The sequence below is a fragment of the Uranotaenia lowii genome, unplaced genomic scaffold, assembly GCF_029784155.1.
Source record: "Uranotaenia lowii strain MFRU-FL unplaced genomic scaffold, ASM2978415v1 HiC_scaffold_734, whole genome shotgun sequence".
NCBI classification, from domain to species: Eukaryota; Metazoa; Arthropoda; class Insecta; order Diptera; family Culicidae; genus Uranotaenia; species Uranotaenia lowii.
The window spans coordinates 1-25,000 of NW_026598683.1; the positions used below are offsets into that span (position 1 = coordinate 1).

Here is a 25,000-nt window from a genome sequence, read left to right on the forward strand (position 1 = left end):
CTGTATTATCCACAACCACTCATCTGCAGAAATTGTTTGCAATATGGACACCCCAAAAACAAATGTGTGTCAGAAAAAGCGTGTATAGTTTGCTCTGGCATCCACAGCAGCGAAGCTTGCACTGCTAAATCGAAGTTTTGTGCAAACTGCAAATCAAACCACTCTCCGCTTGATAGAAACTGCCCTGTGTACGCTTATGAAACTGCCGTGCTGAAAATAAAAACCGAGCAGAACATCACACTGGACGCCGCTCGCAGATTAATCCAAACACCGAATACTACCAGCTACGCAGAAGTAGTCAAATATCATAACGATACCTTCAACCAGCAGAAGAAAAAACAGCAGCCGAAAAAAATCACCGCACCGACCGAACCGATACAACAGAAGGACCAACAGCAACAACAACCCCAAAAAAGACTTCATCACTCGACAGAACGCAACACTCCAGCTCCAGCAACAGTACACTTGACCGTTTCGCCGCCCCGCAAAAGATTAACCCCTCAAGCTTCGCCCATCGCCTCAGGTGACGAGGCTGAAGATGACCCTCAACGTACAAACATTACACTTATCAATTCCGAGGCTCGGAAATCGACCAGTGAAATAAATTGTTCTCCTTCCCCAATCCCTTCCTCCACATCCAAAAACCCCTTCCAACCCCCCCTTAATTCTAAGTCAAAACCAGACCCTCGGCACAATAATACTTTTATAAAGTGAATTGCCTCAATAAATATAGTATAAGATTTAAAAAAAAAAAAAACTTAGTGAATTAAAAAAAGCACCACTCTGTTTTTGTGTTTATTCAAAGTGAACTTTATCAAAACATTTTTCATACAGTTTAGTGAAAATTTTTCAACGAACAGTCCAATATAGTTCAATGTATACTTAATTATTTAACAACTGGCGGTGTAGCCTAAAACTGTGGAAAAAGGAACAAAATTTTAAAAGAATGTACCACTTATGTAATTCTACAAAATCAAGATGATTTCTTCAAAATAGCTAAAATGTAGGTCAACTGTAATGTTACTAGAAGCTATTTGAATAGCGATCTACATTTTTATGCCTTTTTATGCTTCCGCAAGTTTTTACGGCGAATGTCACTTTTGAGCAGTAATCTTTTTCAAACTGCTTATTTTTCTCATTACCATGACGTGAAATATGAGCGTAAAAGATGTGTGGACTGCATTTTAACCCGAAAAAGCTGACCGTGCAGCAAGTTAACACTTTCCAAATTTTCCAGATTTATTTTGGCTATCCAGGTTTAACAAAAGTATGCTTTGTTATTGGGCCAAAAATATTATGTGTATAGCACCAAACCGAATAGCGACAGTAGGACTAGCGACGCATTTTTACTAGCGAGATTCCTGTCATTCACAGGTTTGTTTTTCTTTTTGCAGTCCAGTAGGCGATTTCAATGTAGTACTCGAACATTGTTTATGTTATTTACTGTATATTTTCTTTAGGCCATCAATCGCATGCTTCAAGTCTCCTAGGAAACTCGCGCTGCGTCGTTATTATTTTCAACGTCGAGACATATGCAACGTGTCGCTAGTAGAAAAAGCTGCTATGATTATTAGCGCTCATATTTTGGATTTCTTCTGCATGTGTAATAAAACTGTTGTTCTCCCTGAAAAAAAAGAACCAACATTTCGAGATTCTTAAAGCAAATACTGTATTACGAGGTTTATAACACGTAGTTTTTTTGATAAAATTATACGTCAAAAAATAAACGTGCAGGCTAAGCAACAGACTTTAATGTAAAACCCATTTCATACTTGTTTCAAACAAATTTGAACAAAACCATTAAATACACTGAGGTTTTTTTTACGCGGTTTTTTTTTTTACACGGTTTTTTTACGCGGCTTTTTTTACGCGGATTTTCGAATTAACGCGGTTTTTCAGAGAAAATATTCTAAGACTTTTTCAAAGGAAAACACTTAGAATCTGTTTGTAGTTGGGAAAATCTTAGCTCTGAGACTAAGAACGTGATACATGAGATCTGTGACCTGAGACACGAGACATGAGACATGAGAACTGAGACTTGAGACCTGAGACATGAGACATGAGACATGAGACCTGAGACCTGAGACATGAGACATGAGACATAAGACCTAAGACCTGAGACCTGAGACATGAGACCTGAGACATGAGACCTGAGACATGAGACATGAGCCATGAGACATGAGACCTGAGACATGAGGCATGAGACATGAGACATGAGACATGAGACATGAGACATGAGACCAGAGACATGAGACCTGAAACCTGAGACATGAAACCTGAGACATGAGACCTGAGACATGAGACCTGAGACATGAGACCTGAGACATGAGACCTGAGACATGAGACCTGAGACATGAGACATGAGACATGAGACATGAGACATGAGACATGAGACCTGAGACCTGAGGCATGGAACATGAGACCTGAGACATGAGACATGAGACCTGAGACATGAGACCTAAGACCTGAGACATGGAACATGAGACCTGAGACATGAGACGATCTGAATTCCACACTGTCAAATAAGCCTCACTATATTCTACTATTCTATTAATCTAATTGATTTTGTTTTTTATCTTAAAAATAAACTATCATTGTACGCAAATTTGTAAATAATCATGGTTCTTACGCGTTTTTTTTAGTAACGTGCTTTTTTGCGCGATTTTTTGAATTAAAATGGATTTTTTACGTGGATTTTCGAATTTTGGGTTTTTATTTTTACGTGGATTTTCGAATTAACGAGGTTTTTTTTACGCGAATTTTCGAATTAACGCGGTTTTTTTTACGCGGATTTTTGAATTAACGCGGTTTTTTTACGCGGATTTTCGAATTAACGCGGTTTTTTTTACGCGGGACAAAATACCGCGTAAAAAAAACCTCAGTGTACTGTTATTATCAACGCATCAAGTTCGCAAAAAAGTGCATTCCTTGGACGGGTAATCGTAATAATATTGTACTTTTGGAAGAAGTTCGATGGGTTAGATTCAAGAATTTTTTCAGCACGTATCCGGGTCGGAAAATCCAGGCAATTTTATATAAATACCTGGCAAAATCCGGGCATTTCTTTTCAAAATGACGATCAAAAATTCGGGCAATATCCGGGTACATTTTTTCAAAGCCCAGAAATTACTAAACAAAAATTTAAAAAAAAATATGAAAAAAAAATTTCATCAGAACTTATCGAACATTTTTAGATTGTATTTTAAGCTTTCAAAAAACGTTTCATGATTTTTTTAGAAACCTTTCAAAAAATTTCGTTTTGGAGGCATAAAAAATTACAATACCATTTGCTTTTTGTATGTTTGATTTACCAAAAAAGTGCAAAAAATCCGGGCAAAATCTGGCCATGTTTCAATGAAATACGGGCAACCGGGACGGACAGGGCTGTTCATAAATGTTGTACTAAATATCCGGGCAAACCTGGATAAAACCGGGCAATCTGGCAACCTTAAATAGGATAGTAAGGTTTTCTGCATTCCGAACGTAGCAGTTGACAATTAATTTTTTTTTAATAAATTTATTTCTCAATAATCTAACAGTTTAAAAAAGTTTTTTTTTTAATTTAAAAAAAAAATGTGGGGAATTGTGGGCCACCAAACCCAAATTGACCAATTAAAATGCATAGATTTTTATTCAACCCAAAAACAGTAATTCACGCAATTCAACATACGAGCACGCATTCACCAAAAAATTTCCACTCGCACCGTCGACTTCATGGTTATTTTAGCCGTATTTTTAAATTAAAGCTTAAGTACACATTCGCTAAGCAAATGATTATTCATACCAAACTTAGCTTTGCGAAATTTCGAGCTAAGTAAAAGCTACCGAAGCAATTGCTAAACCTTATTCATACCACTAATTGTAATGGTACACAAAATTGTAAGCAAACTCTTTTTTCATTTGACTGGTGAAATTTTCGGATTCTCACTAAAAGGTGTGATCGGAATAAATCTAATCATTGGCGAACTGAAATCGACGTCGTTCAACGTAACACATCCTGATACATCAGGGGAAATATCAACAGTAAACACAACACATATCAACAAGTTTTGTAGGCCGGAGCTATTGAACCTATTCGAATTCCATCCGTTGTTTCAGAAGTTCGGGAGTTTTATAGAAGATATTATCAATTGCCTTTTACTCTATTATCCAAATTAATAAATCCATCTTGCAGGATATATTCGATATGAACTCTAGAAGGCATCGCCGGCCCAGAAGAAATCAATGTATCAATGAACCGTTGTTTGGGGGGATTATCAATATCCAATTATTCCTAGCACTTTTTTTATCAGAGACGGCAGATCATATAAAATCTCAAAACTCTGATATCCACATCGAACGTCAATTTTCTTTATTTATCAAGGTGTTGGTTCACGTGTTTTTTCATGTTAAGTTTAAGAATGATATGAAAAACTGGCTTTATTTTCAATAGGTCTGTTGGGGTGCGGTCCAAACCCTGCTTGGACTTCGCAGTGGACTGTATGGAGGGAATTTTTCCGATGGGGCAAACTTTGGGCTCCTAGTTGGGTTCCGTTTTCCGTGGGGGTTTTTGAGTTGTCCCTTGTGATGATAGCAAACTCTCCGGTGACGGTAAGTAAAAACTCCGATCGTTGAAGTAAGGCACACAATTTATTTACAGCAAGAAGTTTATTTATTTTGGCAAAAACAGACTACTTTTAAAACGACGATATTAAACTACGAAACTACTTTAAACATATATTTAGGCAAACTAATTTTAAACGAGGTCTCAAATCACCTGTGCTGTAGTAGATGTAGTTGGACCAGGGTCAGGTTTTAGTAACAGTTCTGAGCACATCCCACCTAAGAAAAGGGACCCTCCCATACAACTTTCGTTTTTATTCTCACAAACCAAAAGTCATGGCATCCATTTTGTTAACCGATTTTCGTTTCTCCGGCGGGATAGTTTTCACCATCACCATGGGCTGGGCATTCGAAACGACCATCCAGAGTTCACGTGTACTGAATAGCAAATCAAAGCTTGCTGAGCATTAAAAATTAGAAATGGGAAATTTTGGCGGGTGTTGTTTTTCCTTCTACTGTTCAAGGCACGTGATACCGGAACGAGATATTTGGATGCAATAATAAGCCCGCATTTTGGATTGAAAAAATACAAAGTGGCTTTCAAAGTGCGCTTTGCCGCCGCTGGGGAGCTTTTAGAGTCTACAAAATACATACAGTGAACCAAACAGTGAACAATGAATTGACATCATCAGCTGAATAACTATTTGGACTGAGTGCTGAAAAACTTATGAACCGATTTTCATCAATTCCAGCATTTAAGAGCCCCAAAACATTTTCATATTTTTGGAATTCCTCCGAGAGAAAGAAAAATTTATTAGATTCTGAGTTATAAGTCCAAGGCTGCGATTTCAACGCTTTGATAGCCTTCGAGGAATTTAAACGGGAACTAGATAATTGATTTTAGAGTTTTATCTGAGCTTCTGAGTTTTATACAACTCAATCTCATTGGCGAATTTCTAATACATGAATTATCATCGATGACAATCTAGTCGATTCTACCACCCAATTTTGATAAAATTCATTGTATAACTGTTTAGTACTGTGAATTCCAACAAATGATATCTTAGAATTTTAGCATTTATTACTCTTCAAGATAATGAATTAGGATGTTTTGAAATGGTGATTTTGGTTCAGATACGATTTGTTTTCGATAACTTCAAAAAACTATTAGTGGAACTTTCTACATTTAAGGTAAACTAATAATAAATCAGAGTGAAATTAATTGCGAAAAAATACACTCATACAATTAAAAACATGCAAAGTGAGTTTTCAACATGGTTCAATAAAGTTTGGTCTATTTAGAATATTTTGTGTGTATAAAAGTTAAATATACTATTGTACAGGAAGATCATCCATCTTGAAAAGTGGGAAAATCTCCAACTGAGATTTCCATAAGAAAGGGGATGGGAAAGATAAAACAAACAGTTTGATCTTTTTAAGATAAAAATATAGGGTCAAAACTATTCAAGCCTCCTAGAAAATGATGGTTGTTTAAAATGATTTTCATGGAAGGATGACTTGGATGGGGATTTCGTGAAAGGATGCTAATCCAAGTGAAATTATTTTGAATTTCGATTAATTGAAACCTCATAACTATAAATTCGTTAAAAGTAGGAAAACGATAAACACAGTGTAAAATCACAATAAAAACTTTACAAAGACTAACAAAACTTACATGGCTAAACTTGAGCCAAATTTCTTATTAAGGTGAATACAAAGCTTCCAAAGCTTCGAAAATTCAAACGATTCATTTTGATTTATATTGGATTTGAACCCGAGCAAGGCCGGGTAAAATCAGCTAGTAATAAATATTAATAGAAAATGGTGAATTCTTTTAAGAGTTTTTTTTCTTCATTTTTTGTTACTTTCTCGAACTACGGTTTGAAGACCAGCTGCTTCGCTCGTCTTTAAGGCCTTTCCTTAAGACCATCGCAGCATCGTGTTTAGGGTCCATAGATAGTCTACCAACAAGGTCAATCAAGTTACAAACGTGTTAATGAAAAATAGTAAAATAAGCTAAATTCGTGATTTTTTTTAATGAACTTATGGTATCTATTTCTTTTTCTATTTTTTTAAAGTTCTTCTTTTCAAGACACGAATATTTGTAAGATAATCATAAACTTTGGTTATCGCGCCTTATCCCCGTAGGGTTTCTATTCTGAGTCAATTCAGTTATGCTACTCGTCTCTGTATATGCTGCATTTTTAAGTGAGGGTAAACGAATCTCTTCCAATTTTGCAGTATAAAAAACTGAAAAATGCCGGTTAGATTAAAAGGCACTTTTCACTTGTACACGGGCATCATGGTAGGTTGAATATGATCACGTTAATCAGATTTATTTTGCCATGTCAAATAATCTTCCAATCATTTGCTTCAGTTTTGAGACGAACCATTGTTTTATATTTTTGGTTTTCACGGGAAGGGAAACAAAGAAATTGCGATATTCTAAAAGTTGTAAGACAGCGACACTTTGTGGCGACATTGCCTAGCTTTAAGAGTATTGCAAAACATGAAAATGGAATGCCCCGTCGGATTTAATAAAATTGACAGAGTATTTTGTTAAACTCTTCATGTTGCATAAGAAAACTCTACAAAAAACGAAAATGATTTCATGTCATGAATGTGTTGAAAAACGATTAAATATAGGTGGCCCACGATGCCCCAAAGTAAGTGGCGCACAAGCTATGGTTTGCAAATTGGTAGTGTTTCAGTGACTTATTGATACTTCATGAAGAATTCCATGTCCACACCCACAAATCAGACTCTTATCCAATAATGAACCACTTCGGATTTGAAATTATCGGTATTGGGTTCCATGCCAAACCGGCATTAACAAGCTTTCTAATAACTGGCATTGTCCTCCCAACACAACCGCATTGCATATGTCTGAAAGAAACCAAATGAAACATTAAGAGTAAGGTGGGGTAAAAGTACGAGTCGGGTAAAAGTATGTTTTGAAATTATCATAAATTAAGAACAGTAAAATTCAAACCCTGGCGTGGATTGATAATGGTTTGGTCTGCCTACAACCAAAACCTTTTTATCCGTATAACTTGAAAATACTTCGAAAAATGTGGTGAACTTGTTTTTTTTTTAACATAAATGATGTAATTATTAAAATAGCGGCATGTATGTTTGAGCCATCAAACATGTTGTTTTCAATGGAAGTGTTAATTTGTCTATTTAGTTGTATTCAACCACTCTTAAATGCCGAAGTAAGAATTTCATTGGTATTCCTCTGCATTGCACAATGCATTGTGTAATCGCAATAAATCCTAAAGAGGCAAAAGTACGAAGGATATCCAGAGTTCACCAAAGTAATACTGTACGTATTTTTTTTTTACTTTTTTTTAAATGCACTGAACACATCAGCGTATATTTACGTTTCTACAAATATCTGCTCGCGCGAAAAATTGCTCTAACACGAAAAACCGGATTTCGTAATCTTGTTAAATATAAAGAATAGATTTGTTGATAAGTTCCGAGTTCGCACAGGTTGAAGGATTTGTATCAGAAACGAGCACAGAAGATGCTGCTGAAAGCAAAGAATTGAAATAAAATGCTTTTTCACTTGACTTCATGCAGAAATGTAGAAAGTTAAAAGTTGGTACTTTTACCCCACATCTTTCGAACTTTTTCCGCGGAGCTGGGGTAAAAGTACGTTTCGATATCAGTTTTCATTTTTACTACTGCTATCCATTCTGTCATTCGATTATCTTCGTAATTTTTTAGAAGATAACCACACCATATTATAATCCTGTTAGGATTGTTATTTCAACACATATCCAAAAAATTAAGAATGGCTCACGGTACTCTCCTTTTCGCTACTGATGACATGATTTTAAAAACCAAAACACACTCTCAGAAAAACTTTATAATTTCATTATCTAAGTAATTTAATCAACACTAAGGCGTACATCTATGAAGAATGTGATGGCTAGCATACAAACTTCAATTATCCGGAAAACAGATCAAAAGACATATTTCACGACCATCCAAATCAAAGATGTCAAGAAAACGGCATTTTTCGGTAGAAAAAACCATGAATTGTGATCAGCAGAACCAACTTAATAAACACTAATTTAAAGTCCCTGAGAAAGATCCAATAAGGATCAAAACGTTGGAAATGCAAATCAATACGTCGTTTTTGCTTAAAACAAGTCTGCAAGACGGAAAACTCTTCGAAGAAACATATTTTATGTCGAATTTTCTATAATAATTTATTTTTTATTTTTTACAGAACATGTTAAATCGCCGCGCATTCTCGGAAGTGCTCTACGATGCCCCGAGAACTTCCAAGCTCAAAGAAGACGCACGGCAGGTCGAGTTCGTCCGCATTGGTCAGGCATTAAAACTGGAAGCAATCGTTCGAGGAGATGCTCCGACCAGTTTGGCTTCAGCCGGAACAGTCTTCAAACGGCCTCCCTGGGAGCCACAATGTTTCTATCCCACTTTCCAACCTCGAAACGATCTGGTCGGCGACAGTTGGGGCCCAGATCAGCTCTTTCTGGCTTCCGACGAAGGTACATATCTGATCAAGGAGGACCAAACGCACAAGATTGTGTTTGACAAGACGCTGGCCGTCAAGCAGCTGAGTGTGGTGGAAGATCATGGAATACTGTTGCTGAGAGGAGGATCGACGTTGCAGAAAGATGGGCACCGAGTGCATGTGTTCAGGTTGAATGAATTTACCAGCGACAGGGTGGCAATGAGATCGAGGATTGATGTTAAGGATCGTAGGATTGAGAAGACGAGAGGTTGTCATTTGTATGCCATATCGAGGGCCGGAGAGGCTCACCTAAGGATGGCCGTGAGCGTCGGCCGGAAGCTGATGATTTTCCAGTGGAAACACACTGCCGCCTGGACTTCCTGGTGTCCGAACAGTGACAATGATACGGTGGAGGGATTCATGTTCTTGAAGGAGATCACACTGCACGATGTGTCTACTATCATGACGATTTTGGAGGGTTCCTGTCCGAATTCGGGACTGCTGATTTGTGTAGGATTTAAAAATAGCTTCGAGGTTGTGAGTGAACAAACAGGTCATTCGACCAAACTGCATGAAGCTGATTTGCGAAAACTTCCGGCAGTTCACTTAGTAGCAGCATTGGATTTGTACGACGGGCAAGATACGGAACTGCTACTGTGCTACAATCGTATGTATTAATGATCCCGATTGGGAGTAAAAATCATTTAAGAAAATGTATTATCTTCTTCTTTTCCTTTTTAGATACCTGTCACTTCCAGAAGCTCTCGGAAGAAACCGTCAACACAACAGAGTACGACTTCCAGTTCAACACCCCTCCAAGTTCGGTGGTTTGCGCTTTCCCATACATCATTGCATTTACACCGGACTCAATGGAAATTCGGCTCCTGGTCAATGGTAATCTGGTTCACACAGTCATGATGGCCGAACTTCAACTTATAACCGCTAAGAAGGACATCTATTTTGTTACTACTGCGCCCGAATTTATACCCAAAGATGCCAAACTACGAGGTCCCGATTCCGAGGATCACGAAATGAACAAACCAAGAATTGAGGAAAGCAAAGTAGCGGTGGAAGAAGATAGCTCGGCTAGCCCTGGACGTAGTCGGTTAAGCTCAGACGAGGATAATAACGGCTCTCAGAGCACCGAAGGAGGTGAAAGCGGCTCAACTGAAGGCAAAGGATCGGGCCTTCAGACTCCTCAGATTCAGCGAGCTAAGTCTTTACAAAGTTCCAAGCCGGAAGCAGAGAAATCAAAAGAAAGTTCCCTGGTGGTCGATGATCTGAAACGCTCAATGTCCAAAAGTAATTCGTACGGCGAAGCTGGTTCTTCGTTTTCCATTCCAACCACAACGCAGAGCAAGAACTTAGCCAAACATTTCGGTGCTCAGCCTCAACCGAACACCAAAAACTTGTGCAAACATTTCGGTGAGCCATCAGTCCCTCCGAATTCCCCACAAAACAGCCAAATTGTTAAAGGTAGCTCTCCGAGTTCACCGACTCGAAAATCTTTCATCAGACAGCCTACGCTGAATCTAGGAAAATCTCAACAAAACGAAGGAGACACTTCGCCCTCAAACGGTAGCTCAAACACAAAACCACTCCGTATCTACCGAATTCCTCTAACCAATCTAACAGGGGCTCATGTTCAATCACATCACTATCACTATCCAAACACCGATAGAAGCAAGAAACCGATGGCAATCGCAACCAAAATGCAACAACCAACAGCCAAGCCAAGTGAACCAAAAACTCTAGCCTCGTCCCATGAAGAGGAAGACGAAACGGAAGAACAACCCGGGCGAAGCAGTTCCTGCGAGGAAGATCTAGAAGCCCCAAAGATGAGCATCTTCGAGCAGATCCAACAGGATCTCCAAGAGCTAAACATGAAGGACAAACTCGACCAGCAACAACAGCCAACGTCAGACGAGCTGCGAGATTCCGTTCTCACACCGCTGTAAAAAGCTAGCTCTCCGTAGTCGTTGTCTTCGTCTTCGTCTCTTGCAAGCTCAACCTTCCAAACCAGGCGAGAAACCTTATCTTATACCAACTGAACAAAAAAAAATTCTAATATCCCTCCAATCTATCGTAAACCATCCACAAACAACACACAACTTAGGCGGTGTCGCTGGATTGCTTCCGGATTGAGTAGTGGACAATTATGTTATCGACACAGGAAAGAACTGATAGAGATGAAAAGTTTATTCGTAGAAATCATGTTAAGAGAAATAAAAAGTGTATATGTCGATCGGGAAACAGGTTTCATGAAACAAATTTTGGAAATCCTGACAGTTGTTTAGAGACACTTTGCTTGGGTGAAGGGGTTTTAATGTTGGTTTGGTGATTTGTTCATTGAAGTTTCTCATAACACGGATGTGACTTGTTACATTTTGTTTGAATGCTTCGGTTAGCTTTATTGAACTTTTTTCCGGAGAGTTTTAATGTTACAAACCAAAATTGTTCAGAATTCTTCTTTGTGCTTTAGAAAATATATTTTGAACTTATTTTTTTGTAAATTTCCTATGCACACTTCACTCCGATCGAGTCGAAAATATCTTGAAATTGATGAATTAAGATGTGTTTCCTTCTTTTAAGTGCTTCTGCGCGTTAATTTCTCGTGAAGAGCATTCCCGTTTTCAGAACTACTGTAAAATTCACTAGATGGAGTTCAGATCAGTTCCAATTTTAGTATATGTCCAGCCGAAGTTAGGACTTCAGATCAGTTCAACAGCACTTGTTTTTGGGACCTAAACTTCTGGAAGCATAATGCTCATCGACTCAATGATGTTTGAAACTGTCTGGTGTAATTTTTACTTGTTGGCTTTTCCCATTTGAATACAACAAAATAAATTAAAAAATACTAACAGCAAGACAAATTAAGGAATTTCATTTGTTTCGCTAATTTTCCATTTATTTTCTTTGCGGATGTGAAAAAAAAATCAACTCTTATTAAACTAAATTTAAATTGCTGCCTTATGCCCGCCTTGATGAAAAATTTCAATACAACTCTAAACTAAGTTCATTTAGAAATTGGAAATTAATAGATGCCAATATCTCAAAAAGCATTCGTTTGATCGAAATACGTTCTCTGAGGAAAATGAATGTTGTCTTATTCATGAAAAAATTTGAAAAAAATATCTATCGTTTCGTCGTTTATCAGTTAGTATAGATCGTTGGTTGCGAAAAATACATGCAAGATTACTCTTTTTAGGGTTTTGAAAACAGCGAAAACCAATGTTTTCGTTTTGAAAATTGTTGTTTTATCTCCACAGCAGAAAAATCTTGGCATATCATTATATTTTATACAAAACAACTAGCAAATACCTACATACTTTTAGATTCTAGGGACCTTGCTACGAGCAGCTATGTTAAAGGATTCAAACGCTGGAATTTGTTTGAAATAAGGATTTTCGTAAGTTTTGTCGCCTATAGCCTATAGTCTCATAGCCTCGTTACCGGCTTAACAGCTTATGAGCTCTGGAACTAATGAAAATTTGTTGTTTGAGGTTAGGGTTGAGTGATTCATAACTAGGCAAAACTTTCAAAATGTCGGTTTTTTTTACATTTCAGCGATCTACATTAGTTTTTCGCCAATTAAAAATTAAAAATTCTGGTATGAGACTTGACTTCCCTGATGACCGTAGTTGTCGATCATGTTCTTCACCCCAATGCTTGATTTGAACTTTGTGGACATTTTTGACAGTCTCTACAAACTTTTTCACCACTAACACACAGTGAATAATCAACGGTTTTGTCAGCTATCAATTTGATTATGATGGATTTCGAAGGTAACTGTTCATTTTTTTTTCTTTTGCTCTGCTTATTATCTCAAAAATATCGTAAATTATAAATTTTGAAAAAATAGGGCGGATAGTACTTTTAACAGGCAACAACATACTGTCACAATTTTGAATGTACGATTGCTAATAAATGAGCTATCAGCAAAAGAAAATGTCCCATTTCGAGAAGATTTAAGCTTTAGATATTTGATTCCTTCGCTCTATCTCGAAACCGGAATGTCTTACGAGGATCAAATGTTCAAGAAAAATGTGTTTAATAGAACCTATCAGCAATGGTGTTATCACAACAAATTTTCATAAATTTCATTTCTGAACACATGAAAAAATTATGAAATGAAGGATTGAATGATAAAAAGGACTCAATAAACTGTTTTTATATAAATCTTAGAAAATTGCGCCTTTAAACATGCAATGACTATAGGGTAGAAGACAAACTTTTAGAATCCTTTTTGTCTGACACTTACAAACTGTTAAATGAGAACCAATTATCAAAAATAGACAAAGGACCTTTTGTCTTTGGATTTTTCTTGATTTTTGCCAAGGGTTAGGGCTCATTGAATAAAGGATCAAGTCTCCTTTAGTAAAGGATCAAGTCTAACTTCACCTAAAAAATATCACAAATTTTTCGTCTCACGAAAATGCTTCTAGTTCATCTATGAGTTCATGTTTTGTACTAACTTTAAAAAGTTGAAGTTAATTGGAGTATATTACCTTGAAATAATACGCTGTCAAAAATGCCAAAGACGGGGAGTTGCTTAATTTTCCCTATAAGATATTATCAAAATGGGTTTTTTGATGTTCTGGACACATGAAATACTAGGTACTGAAAAAAATTATATTCTTCCAAAATTAACTCTATGACTTTTTTTAATGTTTTTAAATTTTATTGAAAAACTTGAACAGATCTGTTTCGAAAAACAATACGACCATTATTTTCACACATTTTTTATTAGGTTGTTCATATCACTTCAAAGAAAAGAAAATTATTTCTCTGTAACAAGATAGTGGCCCCTGTATCTTTTATACATAACTGAACATAATTACTCGTAAAACTATTTCGAAGACTTCAAACCTATATCTTAGAAAATTAGTTTCAAGAAAAGTTGCATATATCTGTTATCCGTTTTTTCGTGTTATCCTTTCAGGGCAAAAATTCATAAAATAACGTATGGTTTTGATGAATTTTTAACAAAAAAAATACCGCCAAACGGGGCATTATGCAACACTTTTCAACTTGAATGGCTTCTCAAAACATAATGTTAAGTAATGCTTGTTCATCAAAAGTTTTAAGGTTGATGCTACATCAATTTCACGTAGTCAGAAAAATTATTGGATTTGCCAATTATTATTAAACTTATTAAAACATGCGATTTTCACACTACTAAGGAAAATGTGTAAGTTGTAAGTGTTGTAAAAAACTTTGTATTTCATGAAAAATCAAATGAAAACGTTTGAAAATGTATAGTTTTTGAAATAACTGAGATGTCAATACACATAAAGCTCCAATTTTAATAATATTTGGTTTTGTTCGTTTTACATCTTACATTTTTTCTGTAAAAAAATGTTTTTAAAGAAAATGAATAAGGGTGCTGCATACATTTGGGTGTAAAAAATACTATAAAAAATGCTTCTGGTTGACATTTAAAAAAATGTGTTTGGATGGATGAAATTTCGAAATTAACGAACGCTTGATGCAAAACAATAATATTTCAGGATATAAAAACGGGATTTGGACGATGAATCTTTGATTAGCGTTTTGATGCATTTTTGGAAGGCTGGTAACTGAATTATAAAAAAAAAATATTTAAAAAAAATTGGCGATTTTCCGATAAATTTTTTACGCCAGCAGTGTTGGTATAAGTTGATAAAAAATATATAGTTTATCAATAATATCATTAAGCCAATCCCTCATACTGGGAAAAGTTTTTAACGGCATCGAAAAATGTAGAACTTTGTACATCTAATGCTCGATTTTTTTAAAAAATTTTAAGAGAACCAAAATCTTTCAAAAATCATCTCACTTTGTAAGAAACTATACCTTTATCATTTTTTATCGTTAAATGATGCATTTATAACAGTATATATAAATCAAATCAATTTAATAAATGTTGTGGTATACAAATGTACAATTTAGGGTAAAATTGGAGATCGTTGGAATAGAATAATTTTCTGATTTAAAATCAGACTCTTTTTTTTGAATGGAACTAGTTTTTTCTGCGTGTTTAGAAAGGTTTTTGAAAAATCGTTTTATTGTAGTTTAAAGTTAATTTGTATTAGAGTGCTTAAATTTCTTTGACATCTCTACTGGTTGATGTACAATTCGTCTTAAAAATGATGACCCATGGAGCTTGACTGGTACGCTAACGACGGTCGATTTCAACACGTTCACCGTGGTGTAATTGTCTAATGCGCAGCTATACTGAAGCGGAGATTGCGGGTTCAAGTCCTGTCGGTGAGCCGTTGTATCTTTTCCGAGAAATTCATGATATTTATGATTTATATTCTTCCTTTAAAGCAAACCTGAGAGTTATGTTGGGCATTTGATACAGCTCTTTGTTGGTAAGTCAGTTGCCTTCTGAGCCGATGTCCGCGAGTTAGAGTCCAATAGTAAACACCGAACAAAGTTGTACCGGATAAGTTTATCAATAATTGTACATTAGACTTAATAGTCAATTGACTGAGTGGTGTTATTTGAATTTATTATTTATCAATGCCAAAATACATACCCCTGTTTACCAGCTAATAATTTTATTGCCTATTATGATACGAAGTAACGGTCTTCAACAAAGTTATTCAGCGGAAAATTTCCTTAAGGATATTTATAAATTGGCAGAAAAACAATCAGCAGCTGGTTCGGTTCCACAGGAGAAACAAAAATGATGTTGATTCAGTACAAAATATTCAATTTTCTCATACAAACCTTAAAGTTCTAATTTACTTATGTAAACGGTACTTAAAAATTCTGCAAAAAATAATGGAGGAGTTTTGGACCAAAACGAAGGTTTTAAGACCCCAGGGTTTGAAAAATTCAAAAATGACTCCAAATCGACTCAGTCTACTGTACATTAGACTGCCCCAAATTTGCATTGGAAATTTTAAACCTGTGAAATGTTATTCGCTGCAGGCTAAAATTGATCCTAGGCCTTTTACAAGAACTAATGTCAAATTTGGATTAGATCAGATCACGGGAAGTGGTCGCTCAACGAGCTTGAATAAGTACGGGATTTGAAGACATTTTGTTAGGAAGGAACATGAAAAACCAGTTTTTCATCAATAATTTTCCTCCGGTCGATTTCTTTTTAATACAGTTTTTCTTAAAGCCCTCATAAAGACAAATATTTCATTAGGAGATTGTATTTCGATTAGAGCTACGTTGAAAAAGTTATTAGCTTCAATGTTGGGCTAACTGTTAATTAGGCGTCAAAAGGTTCGACCGCCCCGACCGAAACACTACATTTGAAATGCATGCCCTTTCGTCAAATAATGACAGATTCAAACCATTTTTGATGCGTAAGATTGCAAAATTTTTCAAATATCTGGTTGTGGATAAATTGAGAGGGTTGGATTATTTGATTTCCTTCTCCTAAGTTCATCATATCTTTAAGAGAAAATAATCAATTTTTAACCTCATTTTCATCGCTGGAAAATTCACAGAAGCTTAGTTTTATGATTATAAACAACTTTTGTTGAAAAAAAATCTTTGTCGTTGAGGAAAACTGTTTAACTCATTTTTTTTTTCAAAATTGCATAACCACAGGGGTTAAGGAACAAGACTTTCATTCCTTTTTCGGTTACAGTTTTGACACACGTCAACCATTTTTGGAAACATTTTAGGACTTACTCATAGGCACATTTTTATATATTTTTTGTTAAAATGTTGTTGAAACAAATAATTTTTATTTCGAAGCATGCTCGGTAGCCTTATTATCGTAGCAAAAATTTCGTTTAAACATTATAAATTTATAAAATTTAGCAATTTTAACTTCTTTAACTTTTTGAATCAAAGCACAATGAAACGATCAATAAACCTTCATTCTCGATTTAAAAAAAAAGCTACAGCCAAGATTATTTTAAAAACGTAGGAAAAGGTATATAAATATTTGGAAAATTTAAAGATTTTGTAACGCATCGAAATTAGTTTAAATCAGTCATTGTTTGTCAAAATGGCATGCATTTCAAATTGAGTGTTTCGGTCACGGTCGTGGAATATTTAGACGCTTCATCACCGTTAAAAAAAAGTTATCCTATTTTATAAAGCCTATTATTTTTTTTCATTGTAACCACTATCGAAAGTGCAGTCTGCTGATGAACCGTATTCAAAAGAAATCGGTCGATAGGGACCAAAGTTATGCATTAATAATTGTTTTGAATGTTTCACCTATTATGAAAATTATTTTTTTTATATCTCCAGATTTTAGATTCTGACCAGAACAAAATGTATTCGTTTGTTTATCTGATCACATCATTAGAAATTTTGCACTCATTAAAATCTGTATATGTACAGAAAAATCAGCGATCAATCAATTTCTTTTTAAATCTGAAGGACAAACCACCACATCCAATAGCAACCACAAAAAAGACCAAGACCGGATAACCTTTTATCAAAGCCTGAATCGTACCTTATCAATCGATTGAGCCCCTAGAATTGATAAACTAATACTGATCTATCTTCATGTAGTCAAAGGTTCTCGTTTTTCTCTTTTTGCCGGAACCGACGCACCAACCCCCGCAGAAGTGATGATTCGTTTCTAAACTTCTATCAGGATTTGACCCTAGCCCAGAGAGGATCTCGTTAAATTGATCATTATACCATTATATCAACAATAGAGCTGTAGTTATTATAAAAAACCGTCGCCATAAGAATAATATATCATTAAGGCGTTCCGCTTACTCTGGAGCGCTTAACCTAAAAACAACCATAATATTTACCAAGTAGTTCTCGTGGCGAAATGCTTACAAACCAACTGGTTATTACAACAGAACCTAAGCTATCTTGTTATTTGAAAAGTTTTACAAAGTGCAGGCAAAAGCAGCAAATATATCATAACAAACAGTGTGTGTGCAAATGGTTCATCTGGATTAAATGAACTCATACATATATAACTTGTTTTACTAGCCCGAATCTGTACATAATCTAGCGTTGAATTGTGAAAACTAGGATTTGATTTAATATACAAAAATGTTACGTTGATTAAAAACGCAACGATGGTAGTTTTCTTTCAGTGAGCCATATCCGAAAAGGCGAATTAATCCATCAACACATTTTATTGTCGTTCAAAATTTCCATCTAAAAATCCTGTGCAAAACTAATTTTCTCTTTTGCCGGAAAAAGTTCTCTTCACAAGCCAATTACTAACCTTTCCAGCTTACACGTCTAAATATGAATTGTATTTAGTAGTTTCACTCATAAATTATACTCAATGTTAGCACCGACTGATTTTCAATTGTTCATTAAGAGTTTCGATATGATTGTGTTTGTAGGAATTTTGATCTTTCCATCTAACAGTAGTGGAAGCTTGTTTTGATTTTCGTTTTTATGTTTTGTTCAATTGCTTAAATTTTCTGTTCGCAATATATGACTAGATCAAAAATTTCCCTTCAGTTCAACTGTGCGCAACAAATCAAAACCATTAGCCAAGCAATTATCTTTTTCATTTTCATTTCGGCAGAGCTTTACAAAAATCCTTACAAGCTAGCGTAAGAGTTCTGGGTGTACCTCTTAAGGGTAGGTTCTCAATACGATCATACAAACTATTACATATTTAAACACAGTAAGTCGTTTTGGTATATCACTATATGCATAAAAAAAACCGGATGCGCTAGTCATCGTTATCATCATCTCGCTAATTTACACATTTTTCTTCTGAGAATCGCATCCGTCACTTCACTCTTCTAACTTAAGTGCTATCGGACAGATATACAAGTAAATTCTAATATATTACTCCTGTAGAGAACACGAATACAAAAAAGTTACGTTCTAGGTGGCATATAAAAGTCTCTCATACCATCTGGAGAGGTAGGAGCTAATTTTGCCTAATACACACACTTGACCCCATGGAGCAGGGACCCCTCAAATCGTCAAGTCTTCCCAATCTTCCAGGACCCGTTCGGACAGTTCGATCCGGAAGCTGACGGCCGCGGTCCGGAGCAGCTCGTAGCAGATCGGCGTCAGGGGGTTGTGTCGCAGATCCACGAGCTCAAGCGAATCGCTGGTGATGATCTCGTCCCGGTCGATGTCGATGATGGCGTTGTTGTTGGCCCGCAGTTCCCGCAGCTTGGCCATCTTGAAGACGACCGCCGGCAGGGTGATGAAGGAGTTGTGCGAAATGTCCAGCATCTCCAGCGAGTGCAGGTCAGCCAACTCGTCCGGCAGCTTGGCCATCTGGTTGTGCGATAGGTTGAGATCTGGAGCGGAAAATTTGAAAAAAAAAATGAATATTTGACTCATTTTTATTTAGAAACGTTTCTCAAATGTTCAAATTTTATACAAAAAATGATTTCATTTAAAACATTTTTCACAGAAGTTCATTTAATTTGAAAAAGCTTTGATATCATTAGAGGAACAACAAATTCATACGGGGATGCCAATGACCCCGTGTTTCGGGTTAGAATATAACTATCCTATTCGCATTCCATTCCTATCTTATTCCTTTCCTTTTCCTATTCGATTCATATCCGACTCCTATCCTATTCCTATCCTATTTCTATCCTATTCCTATCATATTCCTATCCTATTCCAACCTTATTCCTTTCCTATTCCTATAATTTTCCTGTCGTATTCCTATCCAATTCCTATCCTATTTCAATCCTATTCCTATCCTACTCCTATCCTATTCATATCCTATTCCTATCCTACTCCTATCCTATACCTATCCTATTCTTATCCGATTCATATCCGATTCCTATCCTATTCATATTCTATTCCTATACTATTTCCATTCCATTCCTATCCTATTTCAATCCTATTCCTATCCTCTTCCTACTCTTTTCCTATCTGATTCATATCCAACTCCTATCCTATTCCTATCCGATTCCTATTCTATTCCTTTCCTCTTCCAATCCGATTCCTTTCCAATTCCCATCCTTTTCCTATTACTATCCTATTCCTATCCTATTTCTATAGTATTCCTATCCTAAAGATACCTATCCTATTCCTATCCGATTCTTATCCTACTCCTATCCGATGCCTTTCCTATTCCTATCCGATACCTTTCCTATTCCTATCCTATCCTTTCATATTCCTATCCTTTTCCTATCCTATTCTTATCCTTTTCCTATCCTATTCCTATCCTATTTCAATCCTATTCCTATCCTATTTCAATCCTATGCCTATCCTATTCCTATCCTATAGCTATCCGATTCCTATCCTTTTCCTATCCGATTCATATCAAACTCCAATTTTATTCCTATCCAATTTCTATCCTTTTCCTATCCGATTTCTTACATATTGTTATCCTTTTCCTAACCTATTCATATCCTTTTTCTATAGTATTCCTTTCCTACAGCTTCCAGCATTCCTTTTCCTATCCGATTTCTATCCTATTCCTATGCTATTTCAATCCTATTCCTATCCGATTCATATCTGATTCCTATCCTATTCCTATCCTATTCCTATCCTATTCCTATCCTATTCCTATCCTATTCCTTTCCTATTCCTATCCTATTCCTATCCTATTCCTATCCTATTCCTATCCTATTCCTATCCTTTTTTCAACCTGTTCCTTTCTTTTCTGCTTGTGTGGCGATCCATGCTAGATCTACTAACATGTGATGGTAGATGCAACTTTATCATTTTCACCATCTTTTATTAATCACAACTTTTGATCCGTCTACAAAAATTTCATAATTTTCAGATGTTCTTACTGAAAAAGACATTATTTTTCACCGATAAGGCCGATAAATTGAAGTAAAAAACATAAATTACGGTGATTAATCTCTTCATAAAACTAAGTGGTAGTTCAACAGTGAAAAGTTACCTGTAATCAAGCTGAACTTAACGGCAAACTTGGGGGAAATTTTCGTGATGACATTGCCGCTCAGGTCGCAGGTTTTCAGCTCAGTGTGTCTCATCAGATGGTAAACGGCATCCGGCACCTGAATCAGCTCGCACTCGGAGAGGTCTGAAATGAAAAAAAAAAACAATTTATTAAATTTAAAACTTTCAAATTCAAAGGCAAATAGCGAACTTATAATCATACTCAAATTTTTGCTTTCCGCCGCTTCCTCACAGCGACAAACTACTTTTGCAACTTGGGAAGCCATTTAGAGCATATATTTTGACCTCGGCAGTGCTATTTCCATAAACAGCTGATCTTTCCGTGTACGGTTAATATTGGACAGTGAGTCAGGCTATGGGATTTCTATATTTTTATGCTTCTGTACTGCAAATCAAAGATGAACGGAAGTATTTTTGAATGAAGTCGTTAATCATTACAGCACTGAATTACTTTTTATTGGAAAAAAGTTGATCTATTAAGTCGACAAAGAATTAAATTTATCCCGTAGCAAGCACAAAACCGGTCGTTAATTCGTACAGATGGTAACTAAAAATAAAACACCAAACGTCAAGTTCATGCAACCATCCATCGGTATGCATCTTATGTTGCATTTGTCTGCAACATTATAATGTAGCACACTTAGGAGAATGTCGCACTACGCCACTGAACGAGCATCACGTTTGTGTAGCACTACTCACTGGAGATGCGTGACTTCAATGGATTCGTAATGAAATGATAAATGAAAAACTAGAAAGGTAGTGTATTGAATGATAATTAAGACACTAATAAAAAAAATCATTAATTTGATTTAAACTTATTAACATTTGAAGAATGGAAGAATGACTCAATGTAAAGTTAGCAAGAAACCCTCCAATAAGAGGAATGAAACACTTTGAAATTTTTCACGCTACAAGACGACTCGTAGGATGTGTATCAAAACAAACCAGAAACATTGTTGCATTCTTATTGGAAAGTTGCACTCGCTTTCCGACAGGCCTCTCCAACAGGATGTTTCAAGAGATTAAAAATTCTGAAGAATAAGAAATGTTGGAATTAGGGAACTTTAAATTGACTCTGGTAAGTAAAAGTTCGATTCTGAATGCTGATGGTTTTTTTTTTCCCTTTTTAGGGCGACTGTTAAGTTTATTTTATGACTTAAATCCGCAAATCAACCCACACGAAGAAGGCTTCTCTTTAATTTCGTTTAAAAAGTTGATGACGAACAAAAATTTGCCCGAGTAGACTTTGATGTCTGATTCGTTGGCAAAGTGCTACCAAAATGAGGTATCGACACGAAAAACGATTGCATTTTTTATGTTGATTTTAAGGCGATAGCGAGACAAGGTATCCTATAAAAAATGTTTTTGATGGCCCAGTATTATCTGGGCTCCCCGGAAATTGAATATTAAATTCGGGAAAACTTCGATCCGGCCTGGTTGCCCGGATTTTGTTGAAAAACCGGGTTTATTCTGATTTCAATTTTCAAACTAAACTTAAAAAGAAACAAACATTTTTTTTTATTTATGTCTTCCTAACGAAATTGTTTGAGAAAGTTACATAAAAATAACAATGAATGGTATTTTGGAAGCCTAAAATACGATTTCAAATTTGCTGATTATTTTTTAGGAAAAAATATATTTTTTTCAGGAATTGATTTTTGATGATTAGGACTCCTAGGTTTTGACCAAATTTGCTCGAATATTGCCCGGATAAGTTGTCGATAATTTTTACATCAAATAGCCGGGATTTACCAGGTTTACGTGCCTGATGCCCGGATACATGCTGAAAGTTTTTTGGCAACATTAATCTAAGGTATAAATTTTTCCATACAAGCAATTCAAGGCTTCAACAAGGCTCATTGACTTACATTTTATAACCAAATAAACAACCAACAACAGCTCAGTGTCAAAGTTAGAGTAAAATTTTATGTGAGAGCAGAAGCAGGCATTATTATGATGTCCTAAAATTTATAAAATTAGAGACCAAACACATATTGATACAAAATTTGATCAGTAACAAAATAAGGCATCCAATAAGTTGATTTTTTTTTATCAAATAAAGAACGTTTAAGCTAACGTTTTCTACTAATAATATAATCAAGAATCAAAATTGATAATTTCTTCTAAACATAGTTATTTGCTAATACAAATTTATTTAAATTGACAAGATCATTTTATTTCCTTTTCTCGAAGAAAAATACAAAGTTTCTGAATAATAAAAGAAGTTGTAAGCATGTAAGTAAGTAAGTAGTAAAAGAAGTTGCAAGTTAACATTTTGTTTTTTTACAACTAACAAAAGATTTTGTATATTAAAAGTTTGAATGAGCTTTATTAAACGCCTTCGAATCCATAGGTAATGAACGGAGCATGATCATTTTGGAGCATTTCCTATCTATCAATAAAAATTGAAAATCTACTTTTTTCAATACGAATGATCGATAAATTAGTTCTTAACTAACGCTTTTCATATATACTGATTTAAGTCAATTGAAAATTATTTACAAAAATATTTTTATTGAATATTTTGACTTCTTATCGAAATAAGGTAAAATTTAGCCCAAATTTTGGTTTCACTGAAATATTTTGATACCTCGTTAAGCAAGCCTTTTCCAAGGAATTTTGAAAGCACAACAATGCCAATTTTGATTTCATTTGACACCAAAAAGTGGCATCGGCAATTTTAATATCAGAATAGTGGTAAAACGAAGTCTAATTTTGGGTTCAGTGAAACCAACGCTTGGCATGATTATGATATCCACACATGAAAATTAAAACCAAAATTTCGGCATTGTACCACCTTTATTCATTTAAAATGATACCAAATTTAACTTTCAAAGGTATGGTAGCAAAATTAAGTATGATTTTGCCAAAAACCTGGTTCAAGTGGTTCAAGTTTCCTTCAACAATTGCATTTAATTTTTTTAACCCCTTGATTAGTCTTTCCTCAGTCGTTATTATTCAACACTTTTAATTCTACTTGATGCAACAATTTCTAAAAAAAAACGCTATTTTCTTAAATTAGGATTTTTGAGATTAAGAATTATAAAATTGAGTTTCGAACTCAGAATGCCGATTTTTGGTGTCTGAATTCTTTATCCAGAATGCTGATTTTTGGAACCTGGGGATTTTTTTTTATTATCTGACAATTTGCGCCGGGGGTCTTCAGATTTTCCCCAAAATTGAAAATTGGGTTCATTTTTGCGACTTAAAACCACATGAATTTTTTCAGATTTCTAACATTTTTATTTTTTGAGTTAGCTTCGGTTAGATTTTTTTGTAAATAAAAAATAACCATTTTTCAAAGCTACATAACTCTGTTGTTTCTCAACGGAAATTATAAAATAGCACATCAAAATGCATTGAAATTTTATCAGCTTTCCAAATAGAATAGTTGAAAAAAATTAAATAATGACCTTCAACATGAAAAGTTGTAAATAAACTTTAAATGGCGTCTAAAAGTACCGTCTGCACCACCGAATATTTTGCAAAAAATACCATTGTATAGCTCGATTCATGATGCAACTTTCATCGGAAGACACCAAAGTGGGCCATTAACACCTTGAAGAGTTATGAAAGAAATAATGACAATAAATCTCTTTTTTTGCATCGAAAACAAACAATGGTGGAACAACTGCACTCACATATGGAGATAGCAAGCACTTCTAACAACATGGAAACAAAAGAACTTACCAAAGCAGGTAAAATACACTACTTTTTCGTGCTTTATAGAGTGTTTGCAGCAAAACTGACTTTAAATTTAAACCAAAATTCTGAGTATCGTATTGTTTATTTGATATAACTAATAATGGGAATGTTGCTTTTACAACCTGGTCATATACTATATAGCTTATTAATTTTTCGATCAAAGATCATTGTGAAGCATGATCAATGCCAATAGTAGAAGGTTCAGTCCCTGTGTTTGGGATCACAAAAATGTGATTAAAAAAATGAAATATAGACGTGCTTTACACAGTTTTTATATCGGAAGCTAAGCACTGGACACCAAAATCCTTTCCCATTGATCAAAAAAGTATGAGAAAGTGGCACAAATGTTGTAGAAATAATCAAAGAGCTCAGTATGGCCAGCCCAGGCTGTAAAATGATGAAAATATGATACTTTTACCGTATTCGTTTTCTACATTCACCCAGTTTTGAGGTTTACCATACTAGAACGAA

General features: G+C 35.3%; 2 protein-coding genes across 3 annotated transcripts; one reads left to right on the forward strand and one right to left on the reverse strand.

Annotated features, from left to right (window-relative positions):
• Window positions 1–176: 176 nt before the first annotated feature.
• Window positions 177–15,584, forward strand: LOC129760704 (uncharacterized; the record flags this gene model as incomplete). Its single annotated transcript, XM_055758364.1, has 4 exons — window positions 177–550; window positions 4,433–4,590; window positions 8,783–9,698; window positions 9,773–15,584. Coding segments are annotated over 4 exons (2,665 nt in total), but the record flags the coding sequence as incomplete, so codon positions are not given.
• LOC129760703 (leucine-rich repeat-containing protein 20-like) lies at window positions 14,385–21,411 on the reverse strand. 2 transcript variants are annotated; one of them, XM_055758363.1, is made up of 4 exons: window positions 21,276–21,411; window positions 21,027–21,209; window positions 20,805–20,948; window positions 14,385–19,233 (listed from the first exon to the last, which is right to left on the reverse strand). In XM_055758363.1, exons 2-4 carry the CDS (start codon window positions 21,088–21,090, stop codon window positions 18,899–18,901), a joined length of 543 nt encoding a protein of 180 aa, XP_055614338.1. In that variant the 5' UTR covers window positions 21,091–21,209; window positions 21,276–21,411; the 3' UTR covers window positions 14,385–18,898. The 2 variants fall into 2 exon arrangements, with proteins under 2 accessions (XP_055614338.1, XP_055614337.1); XM_055758362.1 differs by having other exon boundaries at window positions 21,027–21,366.
• Between the last annotated feature and the right edge of the window lie 3,589 nt (window positions 21,412–25,000).